The 25848-nt window shown below is 31.5% G+C and overlaps 1 protein-coding gene across 3 annotated transcripts in view; it reads right to left on the reverse strand.

Moving 5' to 3' along the window:
* The window catches only part of CSMD3 (CUB and Sushi multiple domains 3), a 1076690-nt gene that overhangs the window by 66888 nt on the left and 983954 nt on the right, over positions 1 to 25848 (reverse strand). For 2 of the 3 annotated variants that reach the window (XM_060127236.1, XM_060127234.1), the window contains 7 exons: positions 22852 to 23040; positions 22328 to 22474; positions 19513 to 19701; positions 13625 to 13810; positions 11905 to 12099; positions 9226 to 9399; positions 802 to 975 (listed from right to left, as the gene is read on the reverse strand). In XM_060127236.1, the coding sequence (XP_059983219.1) occupies positions 802 to 975; positions 9226 to 9399; positions 11905 to 12099; positions 13625 to 13810; positions 19513 to 19701; positions 22328 to 22474; positions 22852 to 23040 (1254 nt within the window). The remainder of the gene's footprint in view (positions 1 to 801; positions 976 to 9225; positions 9400 to 11904; positions 12100 to 13624; positions 13811 to 19512; positions 19702 to 22327; positions 22475 to 22851; positions 23041 to 25848) is intronic. The other variant, XM_060127235.1, reaches the window with a different exon arrangement.

A 25848-nucleotide genomic window follows, 5' to 3' on the forward strand; every position in this document is an offset into this window, starting at 1 on the left:
CTAGAACTCCAAAAAAATTCTGTTGATTGGATAAGAATTTGACAATGATAGAATCTATAAATATGGATGTAACTGGCCACAAATTAAATATTTCCTGTGAACCCATACTTAAAGACCCACGCATTATTTCTCTGAAGCATCCAAAATCTCTATCATTTGATCCTATAGTGTTAAAATTACAACGTATTTACAGTGTTTATTCTAATTTTCTAACACCATTTTTAATACAAATGTCAGTGATTGCTGATGGAAATTATTAGGAGAAAAAAATAAGAAATATATGGATAACTTACTTTCTGATCCAAAATAGGATAGACTGTGATATGAAATACTGTGTACTGCTGGGTATTCAGTGGAGTAAGAAAAAATACTAGAGTTACTACTCAGCTATTTTAAAATTCATTTTATCCTTCATGTGTAAATTCACATCTAAATTAACTTAAAAGATCAGATGGATATTTGTTGAACTAGTAAGATCTTTATTAAAACAATTCCAAAATTGTTCCAAATCCACAAAGTAATGACAGACTTTCTAATATTTCTTCCACTTTCATGGTGGATGGTTTTATATGCTTCTGAACACACCCTACTTTAAAGACTAGTGTGTGTCAGTATAAAAAAATGCACTGTGAGAACTTAGTTATTTAAATACACACACACACGTGCACACACACGTGCACACACACGTACATATGTGTGGATCTGTCTATATAATCATTTCTCTTACCTAAGAAAAAAATTACTGGTAATTGCAAGAGAACTAAACAGAGGTCTCTAACTACTTTTGCCATGCTTACTTACGCACACAGGATGGAAGTTGACCAGACCAGTTGTGATCCTGTTGACATATTCTCACTGAAGAACCAATCAGTCGAAAACCAGGATTACATTGATAAACAACTGTGTCTCTGTATCCATAATTTTCTCCAATAACTTGACCATTCACAATAAGCTCTGGAATTCCACAGTGGCCCGCTGAAATTGGTCAAAATAATATTTTTAATATTGTGATCTAAGTTTTATTATGATTTGTATATTTGTATACATATATAACATTATTAATCTTTAAATGTTTACTTAGAAGTATGCCACAAATAAGGCAAACACAATTATATAACATTAAGATAACTGTAATATACTTAACAAAATGCCTACTATTTGGGAATTAAAAGAAAACACACTTCCAGTAACAGTTGGGCCTGGAGGAAATTAGCAAACATTTCAATATGTATAAAAATGAAAATATAGCATGTAAAATTTTGAGGAATACCTATAAAGTATGCTTAGTGAGGAGCTTTACAGTGTTAAATGCTTTTATTAGAAAAGAAGAAAGATATAGGATGAAACAAGCAATATTTCACTTTATGAAAAGGAAAAAGAAGAGCAAAATAATGAAGAGAAAACAAAAAGGCCAAAATAAGTAGACAGAAGAATATATTAAAGACATTTACAGAAATCAAGGAAATAGAAAATAGAAAAATAATAGAGAGCATTACCTAAGCTAAAAATTCTTTCTTTAAAAATAAGAGAGAAGGTTCAAATAAATAAAATCAGAAATGAAAGAAGAGAAATTACAACTGATAGCACAAAAATATAAAGAATTATAAGAGACTACTAGGAACAATTATACACCAACAAATTACAAAAACAGGAAGAAATGGATAAATCCCTAGAAATTTACAATCTTTCAAGAATGACTCTTGAATAAATAAAAATCTGAACAGACCAATCACTAGTATGTGATTGAAACAGTAATCAAAAACCTCTCAACAAACAAAAATCCAGGACCATATGGCTTCACTGGTGCATTCTACCAAACACTCAAAGATTAAATAGCTATTCTTCTCAAACTTTTCCAAAAAAATTATAGAGCAGAGAAAGCTTCCAAGTTTATTTTATGAGGCCAGCATTACCCTGATACCAAAACCAGATAAGAACACCACAAAAAAAGAAACCTACAGACTAATAACCCTAATAAATATAGATGCAAAAATCCTCAACAAAATATTGGCAAACCTAATACAACAATACATTAAAATGATCATACACCATGATCAAGTGTGATTTATTCCAGGGATGCAAGGATGGTTCAACATCTTCAAATCAATCATTGTGAAATACACATTAACAACATAAAAGATAAAAATCATATGATCACACCGAGAGATGAAGAAAAAAACATTTGACAAAATTCAACATCCATTTTTGATAAAAACTTTCAACAAAGTGGATATAGGGAGGCAATGTACCTTAACACAATAAAGGGCATATATGACAAGAACCTGCAGCCAATATCATATTAAACAGTGAAAATCTAAAATCTTTTCCTCTAAGATCAGGAACAAGACAAGGATGCTCATTCTCCTCACTTTTATTCAACATAGTATTGGAAATCCTGGCCACAGCAATTAGACAAGGAAAATAAATATAAGGCATCCAAACTGGAAGGGAAGAAATAAAACTATCACTATTTGCAGATACTATATACAGAAAATTCTAAAGATGCTACAAACTATTAGAAGTAATAAATGAATTCAGTATAGTTGCAGTATACAAAATTAATATACAGAAATCTGTTGTACTTCTATACACTAACCATGAATGATCAGAAAGAGACATTAAGAAAACAATCCCATTTACAACTGCATAAAAAAGAAGAAAATATCTAGGAATATGTCTAATCACAGAGGTAAAAAACTTGTACTTGGAAAACTATAAGACACTGATGAAAGAAATTGAAGATGACACAAACAAATGGAAAGATACCCCATGTTCATGGGCTGGAAGAATTAATATTATTAAAATGACCATACTACTCAAGGAAATCTACAGGATCAGAGCAATCCCTATCAAAATACTTTTCACAGAACTGAAACAAATAACTCTAAATTTTGTATGGAAACATAAATAGCCAAAAGAATCTTGAGAAAGAACAAAGCAAGAGGTATCACACTCCCTGATTACAATCTATACTACAAATCTACAGTAAACAAAACAGCATTGTGCTGGCACAGAAACAGACATATAGACCAATGGAACAGAATAGAGAGTCCAGAAATAAACCCACACTTATATGATCAATTAACCTATGATGAAGGAAGCAAAAAAATAGAATGGGGCAAAGGCAGTCTCTTCAATAAATGGTATTGGGAAAATTAGACAGCTATATGCAACAAAATAAAACTGGATGACTTTCTTACCCCATATACAAAAATAAACTTAAAATGGATTAAAGACTTACGTATAAGATCTGAAACCATAAAACTCCTAGAAGAAAACATAAGCAGTATGCTGTTTGACATCATCCTTAACAATAATTTTTTAGATCCGTCTTCTTTGACAAGGACAACAAAAGCAAAAATAAACAAATGGGACTACATCAAACTAAAAAGCTTTTGCATAGTGAAGGAAACTATCATCAAAACAAGAAGTCAGTCTGCTGAATTGGAGAAGATATACGAAAATCATATAACTGATGAAGAGTTAATATCCAAACTATATAAAGAACACATATAACTCAATAATAAAAAAAAAACCCAAATAGTCCAATTTAAAAAATGGGAAGAAGATCTGAATAGACATTTTTCCAAAGAAGACATACAAATTGCCAACCGGCACATGAAAAGATGCTTAATAGCGCTAATCATCAGGGAAATGCAAATCAAAACCACAAAGAGGTGTCACCTTACACCTGTCAGGATGATTATTATCAGAAAGACAACAAGAAATAACAAGTGTTGGTGAGGAGGTAGAGAAAAGGAACTCTTGTGCACTCTTGGGGAGAATGTAAACTGGCCCAGCCACTATGGAAAACAGTAGGGAGATTCCTCAAAAGATTAAAAATAGAGCTTCCATTCCACTACTGGGTATCTATCCAAAGGGAAAAAATAAATACTAATTCAAAAAGATTTATGCACCTTCATGTTCATCACAGCATTATTTACAATAGCCAAAATATGAAAGCAACCTAAGTGTCCCTCAATTGATGAATGGTTAAAGAAGATATGATACACACAACACACACACACACACACACACATACACACACACACACACGCACATGCACAATGGTATACTACTCAGCCATAAAAAAAACAGAATCTTGCCATTTGGAATAACATGGATGGGCCTTGAGGGTATTAACCTAAGTGAAATAAGTCAGACAGAGAAAGACAAATATCACATGATTTCACTTATATTTGGAATCCAAAAAACAAAAAAAGCAAACAAAACAAAACCTAGAGTCACAGATACAGAGACCAGATTAGAGGTTGTCAGAGGGAGGAGGGTTAGGGGGAATGTGAAATGGGTGAAGGGGATTAAAAAGTACAAAATTCCATTTATAAAATAAATGTCATGGGGATGTAATGTACAGTTTGGGGAATACAGTCAATAATATTGTATTAACTTTGTAAGGTGACAGACAGTAACTAGACTTACTGTCATAAACATTTTGTAATGTATACAAATGTTGAATCACTATGTTGTACAACTGAAACTAATATAATACTGTATACCAGTTATACCTCAATTTAAAAAAAAAAGAAAAAAACTATAGTAGACTAAGCAAAGAGAAATATGTCACTGTAACACAAGCAAGGTAGTCAAAAGTTAGAAGCTTTAAAAAAGAAAAAGTCAACAACATTGTTAGACTCCTAGCTAATCCTATCAACACACACAAAAAAGAGAGAACAAAATTACCAATAACAGGAATGAATGAAGTGACATCACTACAAAGCCTACAGATGTTAAAAGGATAAGGGAATATTAAGAACTGCTTTATGCTGATACATTTAACAATTCAGAATAAAAGGACAAAATCTTTGAAAATTGTATCATCCAAAAACTAACACAAGATAAAACAGAAAATATGAATAGTCCTTTATCTATTAAAGTATTGCAATTCTTAAACAATAACCTCCCCCCCCCAAAAAAAAGACTCATTTTTTCACAGTAAATTCAATCAAATATTTAAGTAAAAAAGCAAGCAAAGAAACAAACAAAAAAACACCAATCTTACACAAACTCTTAGAAAATAGAAGAAAAAGAACCATTTCCTAACTTGCCTAATGAGGTAACCATAATCCCAATATTAAACCTGTAAAAGACACAGAAAAAAATGTCCTTCATGAACATAGATGCAGCACTGTTTAAAAAAAATTAGAAAATTAATACATGTAAAATACATCATGATTATCTGGGGTTTACCTAGAAATGACCAGTTGGTTTAAGATGAAATATTGACCACTGTCATCTACCATACTGACAGAATAAAAAGAGAGAAACATACATGGCTATTTCAATAGATGAAAATCATTTGGCAAAATTCAGTACCCAATCATGATAAAAACTAACAACAATTAGCAATGTAAGGAAATTTTCTCAACCTTATAAATACATCTAAGAAAAAAAGTTCATATTATATTTACTGATGAAATATTGAATTCTTTCCTCCTGATATAAGGAACAAGACATGGATGACCACTCTCACCAGTTCTGTTTAACATTGTTTGGTGGGCCCTATCTAGTTCAATACACTAATAGAAAGGAAGAAAGTAAAAACATAAAGTAGGAAACAAAACAGTAAAACCATTTCATGCTTAGATGACATATACATAGACAATGTTATTTTAAGAAAATCCTAAAACAAGTAAGTGAACTTGCAAAGAGGCAGGATATTAGATAAATATTTTGATTAATTTTATTTTTATGTACTAACATCAAACAATTGGAAATGTAATTAAAAATGAACAATATCACTTATATTAGTGTAAACACACTAAAGATTCTGTGGAATAAATTTAGCAATAGGTATACATAATCTCTATGGTAAAAAAAATTTTAAATATTTGTTATTGCAAAAAAAATGAAAGAAGACCTTAATAAATGAATAAATATACTAATGAATAAATACACTAACTTTACCATGTTCAGGAATTAGAAGAGTTAACAGTTAGATGCCAATTCTCCCCAGACGATCTACAGATAGAATGCAATCCTACAGTCATTTTAAAAATAAACAATTAATAATCGAATTCTAAAACATATATGAAACTTCAAAGGACATAGAGTATCCAAAGTAATCCTGAAAAATCAGAACAAATTTTGAGGACATACACACAAAATTTCAAGATTTATTATAGAATCTATTCAACCAAAAGTGCCAGACACCCTTCTGGAAAATACAAACAAACAAAAAAACACTCAACCTTACTTCATGATATATAAAACAACAAATGACTAAAATAAGTCATAGCTATAAAGTAAAACTGAAAACTGTAAAGCTTCTAGAAGAAAACATAAAAGAAAATCTTTGTGACTTATGGTTGAACAAGGTTTTCCTAAACAAGACACAGAAAGCAATAGCCAGAAAGAAAAAAAGATAGATTTTACAAAAATTGAAAACTTCTGCTCATTAGGACAGCATTAAGAAATGAATAGGAAAGTCATAGGCTGGGAGAAAATGTTAAAAAAAATAAGAATATATAAAGAACGCTATAAGTCGTAATAAAAGGCAATTGAATATAAAAGATACTTCAGGAAAATTTACAGATGACCAATAAGCCCAAGAAATTGTACTCCATCAGTAGTCATCAAGACAATGCAAATTAAATCTTGTAAGATACCTTTTTGCACCCAAGAAGATGACTAAAATTAGAAGACTGGCTATACCATATGCTGCAGAAAATGTGAGACAGCCAGAACTCTTCCAGAAATTTTATTCCAGACTATGCAACAGAAAGGAATACATATGTCCACAAGAAGACTTTTACACAAATGTTCATAACAGCTTTGCTCATAACAGCCCCAAACTGGAGAGAGTCCATGTGTCCATCAACAGGGGAATGGCCAAAGTTTGGCATATACACACAATAGGATTCTACTCAGAGAATTTTTTTTAATTACTGATATACACAACAACATGAATGAAAGAGAATGAAAGAAACCTTAAACGAAAAGAGTACATAATTTAGGATTCCCTTCATATGAATTTCTAGAACAGGGAAAACTACCATATGGTGAAAAAAACAGAACAGTGACTGTCTCAGTGGGTAGGGGAGGAGACCTGCAGATTGACTGTGAAGGGTCACAAGGAAGCTTTCTGAGGTAATGTTAATGTTCTACAACTATAGAGTGTTTAGTTACATAGGTGTACACATTTGTCAACACGTATCTAACAGTGTATTTATGATATGCATTTCACCATATGTACATTTACCAACATAAAAAAAGAAAGGAACCATGAGCAAATATTGAACTCTAGCTGATATGTATATAGAAACATTTAACAATGCAGTGTACTGAATTTGGCAACTTCAAAATGCATCAAAAAGTAAAATGAATTGATGGATTGGTAGAGGCATTGAAGGATGACTAGATATGTGATAAGCAAATACAACAAATGGCTAATCATAAAATCTAGGTGGTAGACATATGTATATACATAGTCAACTCTGAATTGAAAAATTCATAATAATTGGGAGTTTGGGAATAAATACACTATATTTAAAGAAACAATCATAAGCACATTCTAGTGGCCATTCTAGGCCAAAAGTGTCTGGGGCTGTAAGGACAAGTTGTTTGCAGTCATGAGAAGAATGACTGGGCTACATGACTTCTTAAGGTTAATTCAAAGCATAAGATTCTAGGATCTGCTTATTTGGCAATTGTACTTTCCTCCTACTGACACACTTTTGAGTTTATATTAGACGTCAACACTACATCCTATGCAAGAATATTGTTGTCTTTATAGACTGAGAGACAATGTTTGCTTACAAACATTCCTTTTATGCCCTGTCTTTCCACAGAACAGAATCAGGATTCTAAATAGGTGAATAAAACCACTTCCTATACACAATATTCAATAAATAACATATAACATACAATAGTAGTTCATCGGGGCAAAGAGTTATAAAATATAGTATCTTAAATTTAGTTTACATATATTTTCAAATGCAGAAGTAAACTAAGTAATCTGTAATTGAAATAAGCATAACCAAAACCAGGTTAGAAACTAGTAAGAAATATTTTATTTTATCATCTAATCCTATATTAACACATAATGATTTAATATCTTTACCATTTTCTTTTTTATATAATAGTCTTATAGCATAGTCAAATAAATATGTGTACTCTTATAAAGAAGCCATTGTTACTGGGTTTCCAAGTACACCTACTAACAAATATTCCTGAGAGTTGAAAAAAAGAATTTTAGCCAAAATCTCTAGCTATACGCTTTTAAGTTTCAAATAATGATTGTATCACCATAAATATTTTCAAGCTTATTATCAAAACAATATGCATTTAAACTGCTAAAATATAGACTTTTCTGTCATATGTCATATTTTTAAATAGTAAAATTTTAGAGACAAAACATTGTACAAATTTAGCAACACCTTGTTCATAATAATCAGCAATTTTTAAATTAGTAAACCTAAAGATTATGCCTTGTTTCCAAAAGGCAAGTGAGTAGTTATTATAACAATTATTATTATTACCTAATTCAATACTTGCTGTCATTTCTTGAAATAACTTTAGAGAAAAATAAAGCATAAATCATACTATTCTCTTAAGATAATTACTGAAGTCTCTGAAAAAAGGGATAAAGCCTAAATCATAATATTCCTTTAATAATAAGAGAAGGGGTAAGAAAAACTAGCTATTCAATCTCTTAATGAACAGATTTTTACAGTGAATTAAAAAACCTAAGGGGAAAAAACCCTATTTTCCTAAAATCAGGTTTGAAAAATAGATTTTTAAAGTTTTAATACAAAGTAATACTACACATGTTGAAATGTTAGGAAATAAAAAGGGAGAAAGATATTTAAATGTGGAACTTGTTTTTCTTCTTTAGTCATTACCTTAAGCAAATAGGTGAAAGGAGAATTGACTATGGTTTAGAATGAATTAACTGTTACAGTGATTAATCCAGCTGAGTATGCAGACATCCAGCAATTAGTTTTTACCTTTTATTTTCACCATGCCTGGAAGATAAATGTGTCTCTCCTTAATGACATAAGATTCTCATTTGGAATGCTAGTTGATTAACTTTAAGAGTTATCTGTTTAATAGCTTTTCTACCATGAGATATTTTAAAAGTTAAATATTTTCCAGTTTTTATTATCCTTACTGAGTGAATATAAGTTATTATCTCTTATTATGAAAAAGGGCTGCCTTTCTAGAGGGAGAAAAAATGTTTGGTTAAAATGACTTAAAAATCTGTACCTAAGCATCTGGTTTCCGATCCACTCCAAAGACCTGAAGAAAAGCATTCACGTACAGCGGAGCCCACAAGCATGAATCCTGAATCACAGGTAAAGATGGCCGTTGAGCCATATGAAGTTTGAGTTCCAATCTTATTTCCATTTGGAGGTGTAGGTAGTTCTCCACAGGAAATAACTTGAAAACAATAAAAAAATAAAAACGCTTAAAGACATAGTCAATATGAACTTGTAACAAAACCATGCTGTGATTTGATATATTTACAATTGAAATTGACATTTGTAAAACATGTTTGAATGATTATGAAAGTGTAGAGAAAATAGATGACATAATTTAAAATTTATCCCCTTTGAGTTCCCATAAATCTTCTAAGTAACAGTAACATGTGATGAAGATATTTTGTTTGCATTTTCTGCGTAGCCAACCTGGTCACCCAACAGGTTGTAATGAAAAAATAATAATAACAAGATTAAGGGAGGATAATTTATTAGTCCAAAGTCTTTCTCTGACTTATCAAGTGACATTGGGCAATCCCTTTGACTTACCTGAGCCAGTTTCCTCATTATCTAAGATCATAAGTGCAAATAATTTTTGTTGTACACTCTACAGTTTATAAAGCCCTTTACATGTGAAACATCATTTGATTCTCACTAGAACCATTAGATTATAATTATATTTCACATTTTGGTTTTAGGTTTTAAAAAACTAAAAAATAGAGATTAACTGACTTGCTAGGTCATTCAGAACCCAGCTCTTATAACACCTTCATATTTAGAGACCACAAATGAAATTTCTTTCTAGAATAAAAACAACAATAGATAGCACTTATTGAGTGCTTTTGTACCAGACACTATTACTAACACTTTATCTTATGCAATTCTCAAAACAACTCTATGAGGTAGGTGCAATCATTATCTGAATTGTGTGCACTAGGATATGGACACATAAGAGGAAAGTAACTTTAATAAGATTCCACAGCCTATAAACAGCTAAATCAAAATTTAAACCTAGCCATTTAACTCAAGAATTGAATACTTAACCACCAGCCTTTATTCTGGCTCCAGCTCTGGCTTTCAGCTCTAGGCTTTAGGATTCTATTAGACAAATAGAAAATTTGCAGACTTTAAAAAATTGCATGTAGAATTTAAGATGTACCGATTGTTTAGAACTAATACCTCAAACAATCCTTTGAGGTAGCTATAATATTTATTAATATTAATAATACTGATATTTATATCATTTTAATTTCAAAGATGAATAAATGGAGGACCAGAAAAAAAATACTGTTCTTTCCATTTTTCTCAATGAATTGTAATTCCTAGATTCCTGTCTTTCCTGCATTCTTACCTGTGGGCAGGAACCTGATCTTATGTAGAACTTAAATTTTTTCTACATAATAAAGGATTGAACACAAAGAAACCAGACAAACATTTGTTCAATAAATGCTTCTGCTGTAGATAATTTTTTTCCTTCTCTTTGAAACATCCTTATCCCATGTGCCCTTTTAATGAAATTATAATGGAAGAAGAATGAGCCTAGAGGAAGATCCTGGGTGAAAACTGAAAAGAGTAAAGCAAAAATTTACAATACATATGCCATATTTTTAGAATATGTAATATAATTTAGATATGTATTTTGAGATTTTTAATTCATCAATATGATTATCTTATAAAAAATGGCAACCCCCAAATCCTATGCTTAATATGGAGATTAAGAAAATAAATATTCCTAAGCAAAATATTACTAGGTACTTGCATACTTACTATATATAGTTATGTTATGTTAAAATTTTAGTCTCCATAATCCAGACTTCAAATGTTTTATTAGTTTATTTATAAATTATGTATCCATATCATAAATGCTGTAAAACTGTGTTGAACATGAAATGAAAGGATGAGTTTTCAGCCTAGCATATTTCCTGGTACTAAGTAAACTCAATAAATGTAGTAAAGAAAGTTCAAAGGAAGATCAAGATATTTCATCTGATTATCCTATGTTAAGTTAGCTTATCTACATTAGACACTAGCTATTTATAAGAATGTATGAAAATAGAATGACTAAGATGTTCAGTTTGATTCAATAAATATTTATTGAGCTCCTGCTGTGAATCAGGTTTTAGCTGATATTTTCAACGTGTAACACCATTAAATCATAATAATAACTATGAGATAGGTATTATTGTAATTTTCTGGTTTAAGAAATAGAATAACCATCATATAACATCAAAAGGCAGAGGTTTTAATTAGACTCCATGGGTTGAAACCCAATTACCCACCATTTATAGGCTCTGTGACTTGTGTAACAAGATAAAAATTCTTGGGTTCAGTTTCCTTTCTGATAAAATAAATATAATAATATCAACTTATTTATAGAATGGGAACTAAGGAATAAATGAAATAATACATGTAAAGGGCTAAAAGTAGTGTGTAGTTGTTTTAATAAATGATAGACCTAGAATCTAAGGGAAGGATTTCTGAATCCAAAGCCCCTGTTGTTGTTTTTTTTAATAAGCATTTACAAATACCAAAAACAGTTACAAAATTTTAAGATGACTTGAGAATAAATGACCTTTTTAAATAATATTACCTCAATATTGCTCTAGCATATGTAGAAAAAAGAAGTGATCAAGCAATTCAATCACCAAGGATTGCATATGAAATGTTTAGCAGAGTGTATACTTACTTTGGCAATATGGTCTTTCATTTCTCCAACTCCAAGTACCATTAGGAAGACATTCAATAGAAGCAGGACCTAGTCCATGATAACCAGGATCACAGCTGAAAACTACCTTGGTTTTGTATTCGTAATGGGAACCATTCACAATTCTCCATCTTCCGTGTTCCAGAGTAAAGGAGTTGATGCTTGGGCATGTAACAACTATACAAAAACGAAAGAGATAAATGCTAATAAGTCAGTCATGTCTGTTCTACCTCTTAATTATATCTCATGTCTATTCCATTCTTAGTTCACCATTTCCTGAGTTCCTTCACTATTGTGCCATAAAAGGTCTTTAGCATTTTTTTTTCATGTTAATCTTTCTACTCCCTCAGTTCTATGGTACTGCTGGCAGTTCTGTGAACATGTCATGCTATTTCACACTTGAAAGTCTTTGTACATATTATTCTATGCACCTAGAATCCCTATTATTGACTTTTCCATTCTTCTTTTCTTGGATTATCATATCCAAGTTTATTCCTTAGTACAGGGAGACATGAAGTATATTTTAGTGATGAACCAAACCAATAACATTAGTTTGTTAAAATTGTCTTTCTTGAAGCTGATTTAAAAGTATTCTTTTTTCTTTTTTCCCAGCTTTACTGAGTTATATTTGACGCAAAGTGGAAAAAAGGGAATACTTGTACAAGTTGTGAATGTAAACTGGTAAAGCCACTATGAAACACGCATATACAGCAGTATGGAGGTTCCTCAAAAATTGAAACTATAACTATCATATGAATCACCAATCCCACTTCGGGATATATATCCAAAGGAAATGAAATCAAGATCTCAGAGAGATATCTACACTCTCATGTTCATTGCAGCATTAGTCACAATAGGCAAGATACAGAAATAACCTACTCTCTTTTCTTTAAAAGTTTTGGAAGGACTATATTTTGAGGAAATTTGTTTTATGAGAATGATCTTTTTATGCAAGACTTGTGATATAAACTTCAGCTAATTCAAAACTTGCTCAGCATAAGCAGACACATTATTAGACACTTATGTTAAGATTGCAAATAATTTAACAACCCCATTTTAAATGAAATCACAGCGAAGTTGAAATGTTAGTACTAAATAGAACAAGTAATTGATTTATAGAGAAAAATCAAAGACCTTATTTAAAGCCGCATTTTCTAATCCTTTTCTACCAAATATTGTATCTGAATTATTTTCTATAACCATTATGTAATATTCATTTACCTATTACAGTATTGATGGCAGGAATGAGAACTATTCTAAATGTAAGTAACCTGAAGAATTCTGACAAAAGTTGAATATTATGGATCATCTCATTAGCATCATTTATGTTTATAAAAATCAGTTGAATGTATTAAAATATAATTTTATTAACGTAAACAAAATCTTTTTTCAAAGACCTATGTATTGAAAACACATGCTGATTGATGGATGATTTTTTACAAAATAAATAAAACGTTGCTATGTAAAATAAAATGCCACTTTATTTTTCTGACATAAATATTCTGGAGCTTCTGAAAATGAGTAAAACTGTCCTTATGCTGTATTTCAGTTCTTCCTAGTACAAGACAGCTTAATTTACTTCTATTTCCCTCTTAGACATCATTTTAGGGAATGGTTCTAAAATCTGAAAAATACATAAAATTTCAGATCATATAAGATGCCAGTAGAAACACAAGTGATGAAATTTCCTTAACATACATACCAACACAGCGAGGAGTCTTGTTATGATTGCTCCAAGTTCCATCTGATTGACAGACAGCAGTGGTAAGTTCCTTAGATGACAATCTATATCCATCATTACAAAAATAGGTAACTCGGGTTCCTACCAAGTAGTCTGTTGTGAGTATTCCTCCATTTGTTGGAGCTTTAGGAATCCCACAGGAAATTGCTAAAATAAATACATACATACAAAACCAAAGAAACAGAAAAATAATTAGATAAGTCTCATAGAGTATAAAGCATGTAAAACTATTTGGAATTTTATTAATTCCTCTGAAACAATTTCAGAATATCTTCAGCAAAACCTTTTTTGAACTACAACTTTCTGAATCAATTATTTCAAACTCTGATTGAATGTCTTTTTAAATTGGTGAATCTATACACTATTAATACTTTATTTCTTGGTTTCTTACTTAGTTTCTTGTCAGCATGTGCATGGTTAACAGCATGCACACAGATTATAAGAGAAGGCAAGTTAAGTAAATATAGAGTGTATTAGTGCTAATACATGTGTGGACCTAGCAAGGTAGGTCAATTCAATTTGACAGTATTAAAGATTATAAAGGTAGTGGTAACCAACACTCATCAGGGTTTCGGCCAGGAGTAAAACAAATAGATTTATTTTACCTGGAAGCTGGATATTACTTTGTCTTAGGTCCAGCCAAACTCTATGTGCTTGTGCACCTTCCATGGAATATCATGTGTACGGATATATTTAATAAATATAGGGCTAGGACTTATCGTCTTAAAACCTAGTTTGGATCTTCCTGCATTTCACTAATATGTCTCAGATGTCTTGGTATTTATCTACAATAAATCTGATTTACGTAAAAGTTAGTTTTACCATAATGGGATAATTACAGTATAAATTTATATTTCAATAGTTTATTGTATAAAATCAGAAAACCTCTAAATTCTGAAATAACTAGTTTTATTGGTTTCATATAAGAGATTCTAAACTTGTAACTATTTTTCTCATATCAAAATAAATAATAGAAAGATACGAGTTTAGTTTGAGTATTTACAAAAGCTGTAAATATTCTGTCTCCATTTCAACCTAAAATTGTTTCTACTTCTCTTATAAAATCTACCACTTAGGTGTTTAATTTTAATTAATTCATGCAAATTGACTACAAAGTAAAAAAAAAATCTTAGTAAAACACATATAAAATTCTCAAAGTGGAATAGCAGACTCCCTACTGGTGAATAGCTTGATCTTTTGTAATTTGATAACCTGCAAATTATAAACAGAAAAGTAGTAATGTTGATTTAATAAATTATATAAGCAATCTCATATAATTATGTTATTATTCTTGCTATCTAATTATAGACCTCTAAAATAGTGTTGCAAAGGTAAATGGTTCCCTGATGTCTGTTAAAGCAATATTTGTATTTCCACTTAGGACTTCTGGGTATTTCAATTTGTAATAAACTGTTTCCCCACTGAATCCCCACCAAAGATTGTGTATTTACTCATTTTTTAAAAATTAGCTGTACATTGTTGGGGTAGAGTAGGTTAAACTTAGAGCAAAGTAACAATGAAATTTAGTTTAAATAATATAGGTTCCATACATGTAGTTAGTATATAATGATTGTATTTTAGAATTGAAAAAAAGACAACATACTAAAATGATAGGATAAATGTGCCTGTAGATACTATACAATTTAACTTCTTAGCTAAAAAAAAAGGAAAACAAACAAAGTTCAGAAGAACCATCATCACTGAGTGATTGTCAGAAGCTTCTCTGCAGAACTCTGAAACAAGCACAAATTAAAAGTGAAACAAAGATGTCCCCATACCTGTACTTGGTTTTTATATTAAATGTACTAAATATTAACCTGTTTTAAAAGTGTGTAGAGTTATCTTACTACGGTCTGATGGCATTTCCCTAACGGTTCATCATGTTGAATATTTTTAATGTGTTCATTTGCCAGCTGTATATCTCAAATGTTCACGTATATCTCATGTTGGTAGTGAATGTTGGCTGATATTTCCCTTTTTATAATAACTAAGAAGACAATAAAAGAAATGCGTTAGAACTTGAAAAAAATAAAGTGAAACAGGGAATACAAAGTGACTGTTTCTGCATAACCCTGTACAATACTCGATTGTATAGAGGGATGATAATGGTTTAATTAGTGACAGGGCAGGGAGTCAATGAATGATTCGTTGATGTGTAGACAAAGAAATAAAACACCTTCTCAAACCGAAATAGAGATAACAGACTAAATTTTCTATCTTGAATTGTGTTCACGTTGTGTAACCACAGCTCAAGTAAATATATGTGAGGATGTATAAGGAGACTGAAGAGACAAGAAGAATAAAAATAACTGAAGAATGCAAAACAAATTTGAACAAAACAAAAATTGTGTGAATAGCTCTCCCCAATGACATTTACCCCTTTCATTTCAATTAGCTATGCCCAAACACAGGTCAAATACAACAAACAATTTTATAAAATAATTAATGTTTTAAAATTGTTTCAGTGAACATAAAGGATCAATTTTGGAAATGATTCTTTGAATTATAAATATTTTATCACGTTACTATGCAAAATATCTTATTTTCCAGCTACATTTTGATTTACCAAAATATACAAGCAGCTCATGAAGCTCAATATCAAAAAAACAAACAACCCAATCCAAAAATGGGCAGACGACCTAAACAGACATTTCTCCAAAGAAGATATACAGATTGCCAACAAACATATGAAAGTATACTCAACATCACTAATCATTAGAGAAATGCAAATCAAAACTACAATGCGGTATCACCTCACACCAGTCAGAATGGCCATCATCAAAAAATCTACAAACAATAAATGCTAGAGAGGGTGTGGAGAAAAGGGAACCCTCTTGCACTATTGGCGGGAATGTAAATTGGTGCAGCCACTGTGGAGAACAGTATGGAGGTTCTTAAAAAACTAAAAATAGAACTACCATATGGCCCAGCAATCCCACTACTGGGCATATACCCTGAGAAAACCATAATTCAAAAAGAGTCATGTACCACAATGTTCACTGCAGCACTATTTACAATAGCCAGGACATGAAAGCAACCTAAGTGTCCATCAACAGATGAACAGATAAAGAAGATGTGGCACATATATACAATGGAATATTGCTCAGCCATAAAGAGAAATGAAATTGAGTTATTTGTACTGAGGTAGATGGACCTAGAGTCTGTCATACAGAGTGAAGTAAATCAGAAAGAGAAAAACAAATACTGTATGCTAACACATATATATATGGAATCTAAAAAAAAAAAAAAGGTTCCGAAGAACGTAGGGGAAGGACAGGAATAAAGATGTAGATGTAGAGAATGGACTTGAGGACACGGGGAGGGGGAAGGGTAAGCTGGGACAAAGTGAGAGAGTGGCATGGACATATATACATTACCAAATGTAAAATAGATAGCTAGTGGGAAGCAGCTGCATGGCACAGGGAGATCAGCTAGTAGCTTTGTGTCCACCTAGAGGGGTGGGATAGGGAGGGTGGAAGGGAGATGCAAAAGGGAAGAGAAATGGGGATATACATATATGTATAGTTGATTCACTTTGTTAAACAGCAGAAACTAACACACCATTGTAAAGCAATTATACTCAAATAAAGATGCTAAAAAAATAAACTATTTGTAATTATAGAAAAATTTCAAATCAAGAACAATTAAAAAATGCTCCATATATAAATGTCATATTATATAAAAAAACAATGAAATTATAGTGCTGACACTACAAAGCAATTTCAAAACTTCAGAAAGTTCAGGATAATTTTTTATTTTTACCAACAGTTAATTATTTTCACTAAAGGTTTCTCAAAGATTATCTATATATATATATATAAACAATCCTTAATAACTGAAATTTAATTGTTCAAAGTTCAGAACATTTAAATGTTTATTTAAAATCTATATGATTTAGAAGTTATTATATATATTTTAAATTCCTGTGATTCTAAAATTATGAGATCATGATTCTTTCTCAAACCAATTCTGGGAAACCATTTAATACTAAAAATGTATAAATACTCCTGCTATTCATTGGTCAAAGGAAAGCAGATGTTTTGCTAGTTTATTAAAATGTATCTATTCTACATGAAGTCAGTACCTTCAATGATGGTAACCCATTAAGTTTAGGATACATCCCAGAATTCTAGTAAGTAATTAATGTTTCTGAATCAGCAATATAAGGAAACAGTTCTTTCATTTCTCATTTATTTATACATACCTATGAAAGCTATATTTTCATGAATTAGAAATTGCAATTTAACAGGTAAAATAAACCATTTTGGGTATCTGGTAATATCTATTCTCTGCTCATTTTAACTTGCTGCTGTTTAAATTTTAACTGATATCTTTTATATTTTATTTGTTTTATATAAATTGCCTCCAATAAGTAGATGATAGGTCACATCCATTATTTATTAACTGAAAGCGTCCCTCATTTTTTTTTTCAAATAATACTGAAAGTGATAAATGCATCCTTTTTTTTTTTAAATCTTTACTGGAGTATAATTGCTTTACAATGGTGTATTATCTTCTGCTTTATAACAAAGTGAATCAGTTATACATATACATATGTTCCCATATCTCTTCCCGCTTGCGTCTCCCTCCCTCCCACCCTCCCTATCCCACCCCTCCAGGCGGTCAAAAAGCACCGAGCTGATCTCCCTGTGCTATGCGGCTGCTTCCCACTAGCTATCTATCTTACGTTTGGTAATGTATATATGTCCATGCCTCTCTCTCGCTTTGTCACAGCTTTTACCCTCCCCCCTCCCCATATCCTCAAGTCCATTCTCTGGTAGGTCTGTGTCTTTATTCCTGTCTTACCCCTAGGTTCTTCATGACATTTTTTTTCTTAAATTCCATATATATGCGTTAGCATATGGTATTTGTCTTTCTCTTTCTGACTTACTTCACTCTGTATGACAGACTCTAGGTGTATCCACCTCATTACAAATAGCTCAATTTCATTTCTTTTTATGGCTGAGTAATATTCCATTGTATATATGTGCCACATCTTCTTTATCCATTCATCTGATGATGGACACTTAGGTTGTTTCCATCTCCAGGCTATTATGTGAGGGTTCATACTTGTTATATATGCCTCCACATGCTGGGTAAAATAAATCAAATATAAATTTAAATTTCATATTACAAAATAATGTGATGTTTGAAAATTTTCAGAGTCCAATGACATTACATTTTCTTTATGTTGAACTTGTCTTTATTACTATACCTAGCTAAGAGACTCAACTACTCTTTAAAAACAAGACCTAGTCCAAAGCTCTAAAATGTGCCATTTGTTGACTTGTCATTTTTTTGCTATAGCAGGATACAATGCTCAGAGAGTGCCTTGCTTTTTAACAAAATAAAATGGAAATGAAAGACATCTCTGTTGAGTTACCTAAACAGTGAAGAAAAAATAATGTGGTAATTGGCTACATTTTCCTCTTTTAAATTTGTTGCACTGAGAGCACATTTTTGCATACTTGAGAGTGAACATCATCAGTGACCTTGCCTACTCTTATCCCCTCTTTTCTCTCTGCAGACTCCACACTAACACACACTCCAGCTCTGGGTCATTCATTTTCTGACAGCAAGGTGATGGGAATGGTAGATGTATGAGTAAAGTATGCATATAAGTGGATAGAATAAAGGCATAAATCACATAACAACAAATGAAGAATTATAAGACAATGTGTCTCATGCTCCTCAAATTTATCAGTCTGTGTTTTTCAGCCTTATTTTCCTTAGAGGTATCTATAATATGCTTCTGCATATTTATAATTTTGGAAGTTTCAGCAATCCAAATAAAAGTTAAACGGGGTTAATCTTTTATTAATGTAACATTTCTGGTTAATATACTTCACCTTGACAAGCAGGGACCGGTGCATCCCATGTATGATACCCATAGGAAGACTTTCTGCACACAGCACTGCTTTTCCCAACAAGTCGGAATCCTCGATCACAGGCCCAGCGGACCACACTATTAAGCTGTCCACCTGTCTGACTGATAATGTATCCATGAGGTGGGGATTCTGGTGTACTACAGTAGAAAGCTTTTTAAAAGAAAAAAATAAAAATCATATAAAATTAATGAATCAGAAACTCTTTACAATCTAGAGTTATAAAAACCTTAAAGTAAATACTAGTTCATAAAAATTGGCCAATTCAATTGCCATCTACGTGAGTTTTACTTCATATGGACAAATATTATTTTCCATCCACTTGACAATCTAGTGATATAACTTTTAGGAGACATAACTATTTCTGGGCTTTCTTCTGATTCTTATTGTCACTGGAGATGTCTCCTAATTGAAATACATTATACCTTCTTAATACCCTGGAGGTTCAAAAGCCCTACAAATAGTTTATTGAATTTTGGAACTGGTATTTCCTGTCATCTGAAGGGCCTAAATGCCACAGTTTAGTAGCAATATTTTAGAGCATGTTGTTTACATGTCACTTTGAAATTACCTGCAGACAACTATGTCATGTTAGTTCATGCATTTCATTTTGGTGGATGTCTAAAATAGTCCCTCCACATTCCATAATCCTCTCTTCCAGTTTATTAAAGAGTTTCCATGCTGCCAAGAGTGCTTATATATGGTGATAAAAATGCCAATAAAATAAAACTTCTTTCATCTCCTGAAGTCTAGAATGTCAAAAGATAATGTGAAATGGCTTTTTCATATATATGTACTTTTGAGACTATTCAGCCTGGCAGGATCTATTTACCCTTTGAAACTGAAACTTCAATGTATTCATCTGAGAAAAAATGAGACTTTAGGGGTAAATAGTAAGAAATAGATTGGACTTAGAATATATATGTCATAACCTGTCATTTTCTAAAGGAAAAATTTATATTCAATATGTCAAGCTGTTCTTGGGGCCAAAAATGATGTTTTCATTACATTTATATCTAACTTTGTCATGAATATCAACATAAATAAGGATTAGTCTTTAATATAGTGAACTTATGCTTGTAACTGTTGGATTTGAATGATTTCCCTTTAAGTTATTATGGTTATTAAAAATATAATTTAACATTCTGACTTTTTAAATACAGTCTGGCACAACTTTAATAAAAAGACATTTACAAAGTTCACATTCAAATATGAAAAACCTCAAGAATGACTTGGGCGTATGTTTAAATTTTTAAACATTTCTCCTTTGCATGCCTAATAACATTTTTCAAATTTAATAGATATCTATTATAGGATAAAACTTGTAAACATGCTATAATGTCAGTGACAAGTTACTTCTAATATGTAAAAGACAAATTGCTGATAAAGGCAAATTATCACCTTATAGTTTTAAAATCAAAGTAGACAAAAATGGTATTTGCACATAACATACACATATGCAAATTTATATAAATGAGTAAAATTCAAGAGTTTATATTTACAACTGGAATTCAAAATTTTATTTAAGTCCATGTCTACAATTGTTGTGTCAGAATAATCTATAAAATATTTAAGAAAGTAATTTTCAGTAGGATTGATTAGCAATGACCCATAGCTTGGGGAGACATGGTCTGAACACTGGAGAGATAGAGATGGTTGATTGGGTCTGAAGTATTCTGTTATTGAGCACATACCTATGGCATCTGACATGATTTAGGATGGCAATAAAGAGAAGGGATATAATCTTTGCATAATGGAAAACTATGTACAGTTAACAAGAAAATTATTGTCTCAGTATTAGTAGACCTTATAAACAAGAAGGCATATAGGAAAAGCTATTTCATCTTGATATTAAGAAGGATTTTCTGCCTACATCTTTCTACATATTACTCAATGAAAAGCAATGATGACAAAACATTTTTTTAAAACTAAATGTTTCTAAGTGATGTGTTCATCATTTTCTCTTTTAATATTTAATATATTTTAGCAAGTATCATAAATAGGTGGGCAAGAATGAAGACAAAGATTTTTTCTACTGTATGTTTATCTTTTGTTTAAACTTCTCATTTAAAGGAGTTATATATATTAAGTAGATCAGATACAACTGAGCAACACTATTAACATTTTGTGAGAGTTCAAGGGAAATTTCTGCTGGGAAATAAAGCACTTAAAATATCAGAGTTTACTTTTTTTTTTTGGCTGGAAATTTTTTTTTAATTATTTAATTATTTATTTACTTTTGGCTGCCACTGGGTCTTCGTTGCTGCGTGCGGGTTTTCTCTAGTTGTAGCGAGTTGGGGCTACTCTTCGTTGCTGTGCGTGGGCTTCTCACTGCAGTGGCTTCTCTTGTTGTGGAGCACGGGCTCTAGTTGCATGGGCTTCAGTAATTGTGGCACGTGGGCTCAGTAGTTGTGGCATACGGGCTTATTTGCTCCATGGCATGTGGGATCTTCCCGGACCCCTGCATTGGCAGGTGGATTCTTAACCATTACGCCACCAGGGAAGCCCCAGAGTTTAATTTATGATTAACTTAGATAAGTCATAAATAACTTAAGTCCTTTTAATCATTTCAAAATTATATGAAAGACATAGCATTATTATCATTACATTGAGGAAACTGAGGCATAGAGATGTTACATAAATTGCTCAAGAAACATCAATGGAAGAAATAAGATTTAAATTCATACCTAATTAAATAGTGTATGTGTCTGTGCTCTTTAATCACAACCATACTGAAGATGTAGGTGAGATCTGTACTGAAGTTATAAATATTACATACCTATATATCTTATCCGGAAGCCTTTTTTGTTATTGCCATGATCTGCTGACCATTGAAGAAATACTTCATGACCATTGCTTGTTATATTAAAAGCAGATGAATAATCCCCACTGAGTGAAACAAGCACTGGACTTTGAATATTTGGTCCTTCAGAAAGAAAATAATACAATTTAGGTGTAACTGAATAATTCATCTTTAGTATTTTATATATTTAGAATAGTATTAAATATGGTGAAATTAATCCAGAACCAATTTACTTCATCAATAATAACTTAAAACATAACATAAAATGTTTGTTTAAACATTTTAATTCCATAGCTAAAGCAGATACAATTTATAACATAATAATCAAGCTAACTACAATTTTCATATGGTATATAGGTAAGTTTGATGTTGATGCTTCTAAAAATACCCATAAGATAGAATAAAATCATATAAGCAGTGTTTCTACTGAAGGTCTGAAAGTATAATTAGAGCAGTTGAATTGAATTTATGAATATCCAGTAAATATAACCCATGGTTACCATCATACACCTGAAGAACATCAAATTCCTTTTCTGTCTGGAAGAATTCTACAAACATGCTAATATTATATCCTTTTTCCACAGAAATGCTCCAGGCACACATTTGAAGATTTGGGTAACTGTCAGGATATCCAGGGCTCAATATGACTCCCGTAGAATCCAGGCGTAATTCATTGGCAGGACAGAGCACTGTCAAAAAATATATACCATTAGATGATGCTAGTGTTTTAGACCTAAGTGAAAGTTGCATTTTAAATACTGAAAGTTGCATTTTAAAGTTGCATTTCAATACTTTAATTGAAATGTATTTAAGTGAAAATTGCATTAAATACCCAGTTTTTAAATGTTTTCATATTAAATAACAATAAAGGAGATAATATCTTGAGCTATGTGTATAAAAAGACAACTTGTATAATAAGCTTGGAGTTCAAAATATGGAGGAATGACCTAAAATTTTGTGGTATTAATTTCCTTTTATTATTACATGGAAGATACATTATTTTTCTGGACAATAAATACATAGATAATAAAAAGATAAGGTATTTTATTGCCTTCTATTTCTTTATATTATTTTCCCTATTTTCCTTCATCTTCTTACGTTTTCTCCCCTCTGCCTCTCTTGCCTATGTCTTTACCCTGTCCTTTTCCTTCCTTACTTTTTCTTCTGTCCTCAAACTTTAACTCACTCAGGTATGTGAGGACAGACAGGAAACTGCCCCATCTCAGAGGATTCATTCCAGGCAAAGTCACTTCTAATCTCATGAATATGCTTAAGCCACGAGGATTTAACACAATTTTGGGTCACCAGTTACCTTTCAGTTCTTCCTGCTATTTCCAGATCATAAGTGTAAGACAAAGCACAGCTCTTCATTTCATAACAGTACCTCTGCTGTACATCCTGAGAATGTGTGTGTGTGTGCACGTGTGTGTGTATCTCCAAGGTATAGTAAACTACTATACTTTAATTGTTGGCCTCAATAGCATTATGCATTGGACCAAATAATAGAAACATATACTTAAATTTGCATTTGGAATGAGAATGTGACCAAGATGATCAAATCCTTATCACTCAAATGATGCCATTTCAGCCCTTTTTTTTTCCTTAAGACTTTGAGTTTTATGGTGTGGGAAGAGTATTGGAATTGCTCAATATAGCCCAAACAGTATAGAAGTAAACCGATATATACCAAACAGGATTTAGTTCAATATGATATAGAACTTTTTACCTGGAAGCCACTGTAGCCACTACAGTAAAATGTCCTATGTATATCACTGATAAATAGTTTTTAAATGTAGCTTGGACCAATTTTTGAGTGTTATTACTGCGTATATCCTTGTTTCTCAATGTTTGTTCAAATAAACTAGGCTTCAAAATACCAAATACTGTTGCTAAAATACAGATGAATAGATGAAGGATTTATATATTTGTCACTTCCAGGGTGGAAGGACATGAAATATTTTGAATTATAAAGTCTTCAAGTAGTATAGGGATGGAAAAGAGTAAGTAAAATAGTGAATTATGGCAACATATGATTGTTCTTTAATCAAGTTAATAACTTGAAATAACTTGAAAATAACTGCCATAACTTCATATACAGATATTTAAACTTTTACTATAGAATACAGTATAGCTAATCTAAGAGTTGTTTCCTTTCTTTTTTTTTAAACTTCTATTTCTCTTATTTGAATCTGAGACATTTGCTTCTTGGATGTGATTTCAAGATTTAAAAAAAAAAAATTCAGCAAATAGTATTAAGTCCTCAGTCTAAAAAGAGAAACCTGATGTTCGCTTTTCACAAAATGAAAAATATGTAAAATAAATAAACAAATAAAGAAACTTGAAGGCTAGAAATGGAATGGAAAACTTGAGTCAAAGATGAAGAACATTAGTGAATATATAGTTATGGCATATTGAAATAAAAGATATATAACCATATGACAAACTGAATAAGTTTTAAGAAAGGGTTTCTGTTGTGTGTGCCCTGCTGTTTAATACTTCTGAAATATTTAACTAAGTGAGTAACTGGGTTACTGAACATGTTATTCCCTTACTAAAAGCCATTCAGCACCTTCAAAGCCCTTCAACTTCAGTCCCTGCCTACTTCTCCAGCTTTGTTTTCTGCAGCTCCTCCTCTGAAACAGAATGCTCCAAACATACTGGATGACTTATAATTTTTTTGAACTCAGCCTATCCATTAGTGCTTCTGTTTCAAAGTCTTACTCTTGTCTGATGCATTTGAAATGTTAGCACATCTCAAAACCCAGATCAAGTCTCATCCTCTGTGAAACAAACACTTCCTGAACCTCTCCTCCATCAACCCAAGGAGAACTGTTGATTTTCTTCTTGGTACCTCTGTCATGTATGCTTCTGTTATTGCAGTTAGCAATTTTATGGCTATCATTTCATCGCTTTTTTGATTTTCTTCTTAGGCTATTGTTATTGAAAAGCAGGTGCTGTACCTTAATGGTCCCAATGTTTTCAATTGAACAAATATTGCATATTACTTTTGAAAAACTGGTATGATTCAATATAATTTACTGTAAATACACAAATTAACCTATTCTCACACTAACCAACATACGCCAAGAGTAAGACAATCATCAAGAGTAAATATGTGTACATTAGATACTGTTAAGCATCTTTTGTTCATTATACCACTTACTTATCACAGCAACCTTAAGAAATGTCTACAATTCTTATCCCCATTATGCATATGAGGAAACTAATGCCCAGAAAGTTTAAAGTACAGAAAGTCTCACACATTCAGCTAGATGGACCCCATGTTTTTAACTATCTGTACAGTCACCTATTATATTTCATTTACATCAAACCCTTTGAAGAGCACCATATTTAGACTTGCTTTCCATGTTTTAAGTGTGATATAAAGAACTAAAGAGGATCCAGGGAGGAATAACAAAAATGATATAGCCTCTTTTAGGAAAAGTGAAAAAATCAAATAATTTAAAATAGACTAAAAACAGTATAGATTAGTTACA

The sequence above is a fragment of the Lagenorhynchus albirostris genome, chromosome 17 (genome assembly GCF_949774975.1).
Source record: "Lagenorhynchus albirostris chromosome 17, mLagAlb1.1, whole genome shotgun sequence".
NCBI classification, from domain to species: domain Eukaryota; kingdom Metazoa; phylum Chordata; class Mammalia; order Artiodactyla; family Delphinidae; genus Lagenorhynchus; species Lagenorhynchus albirostris.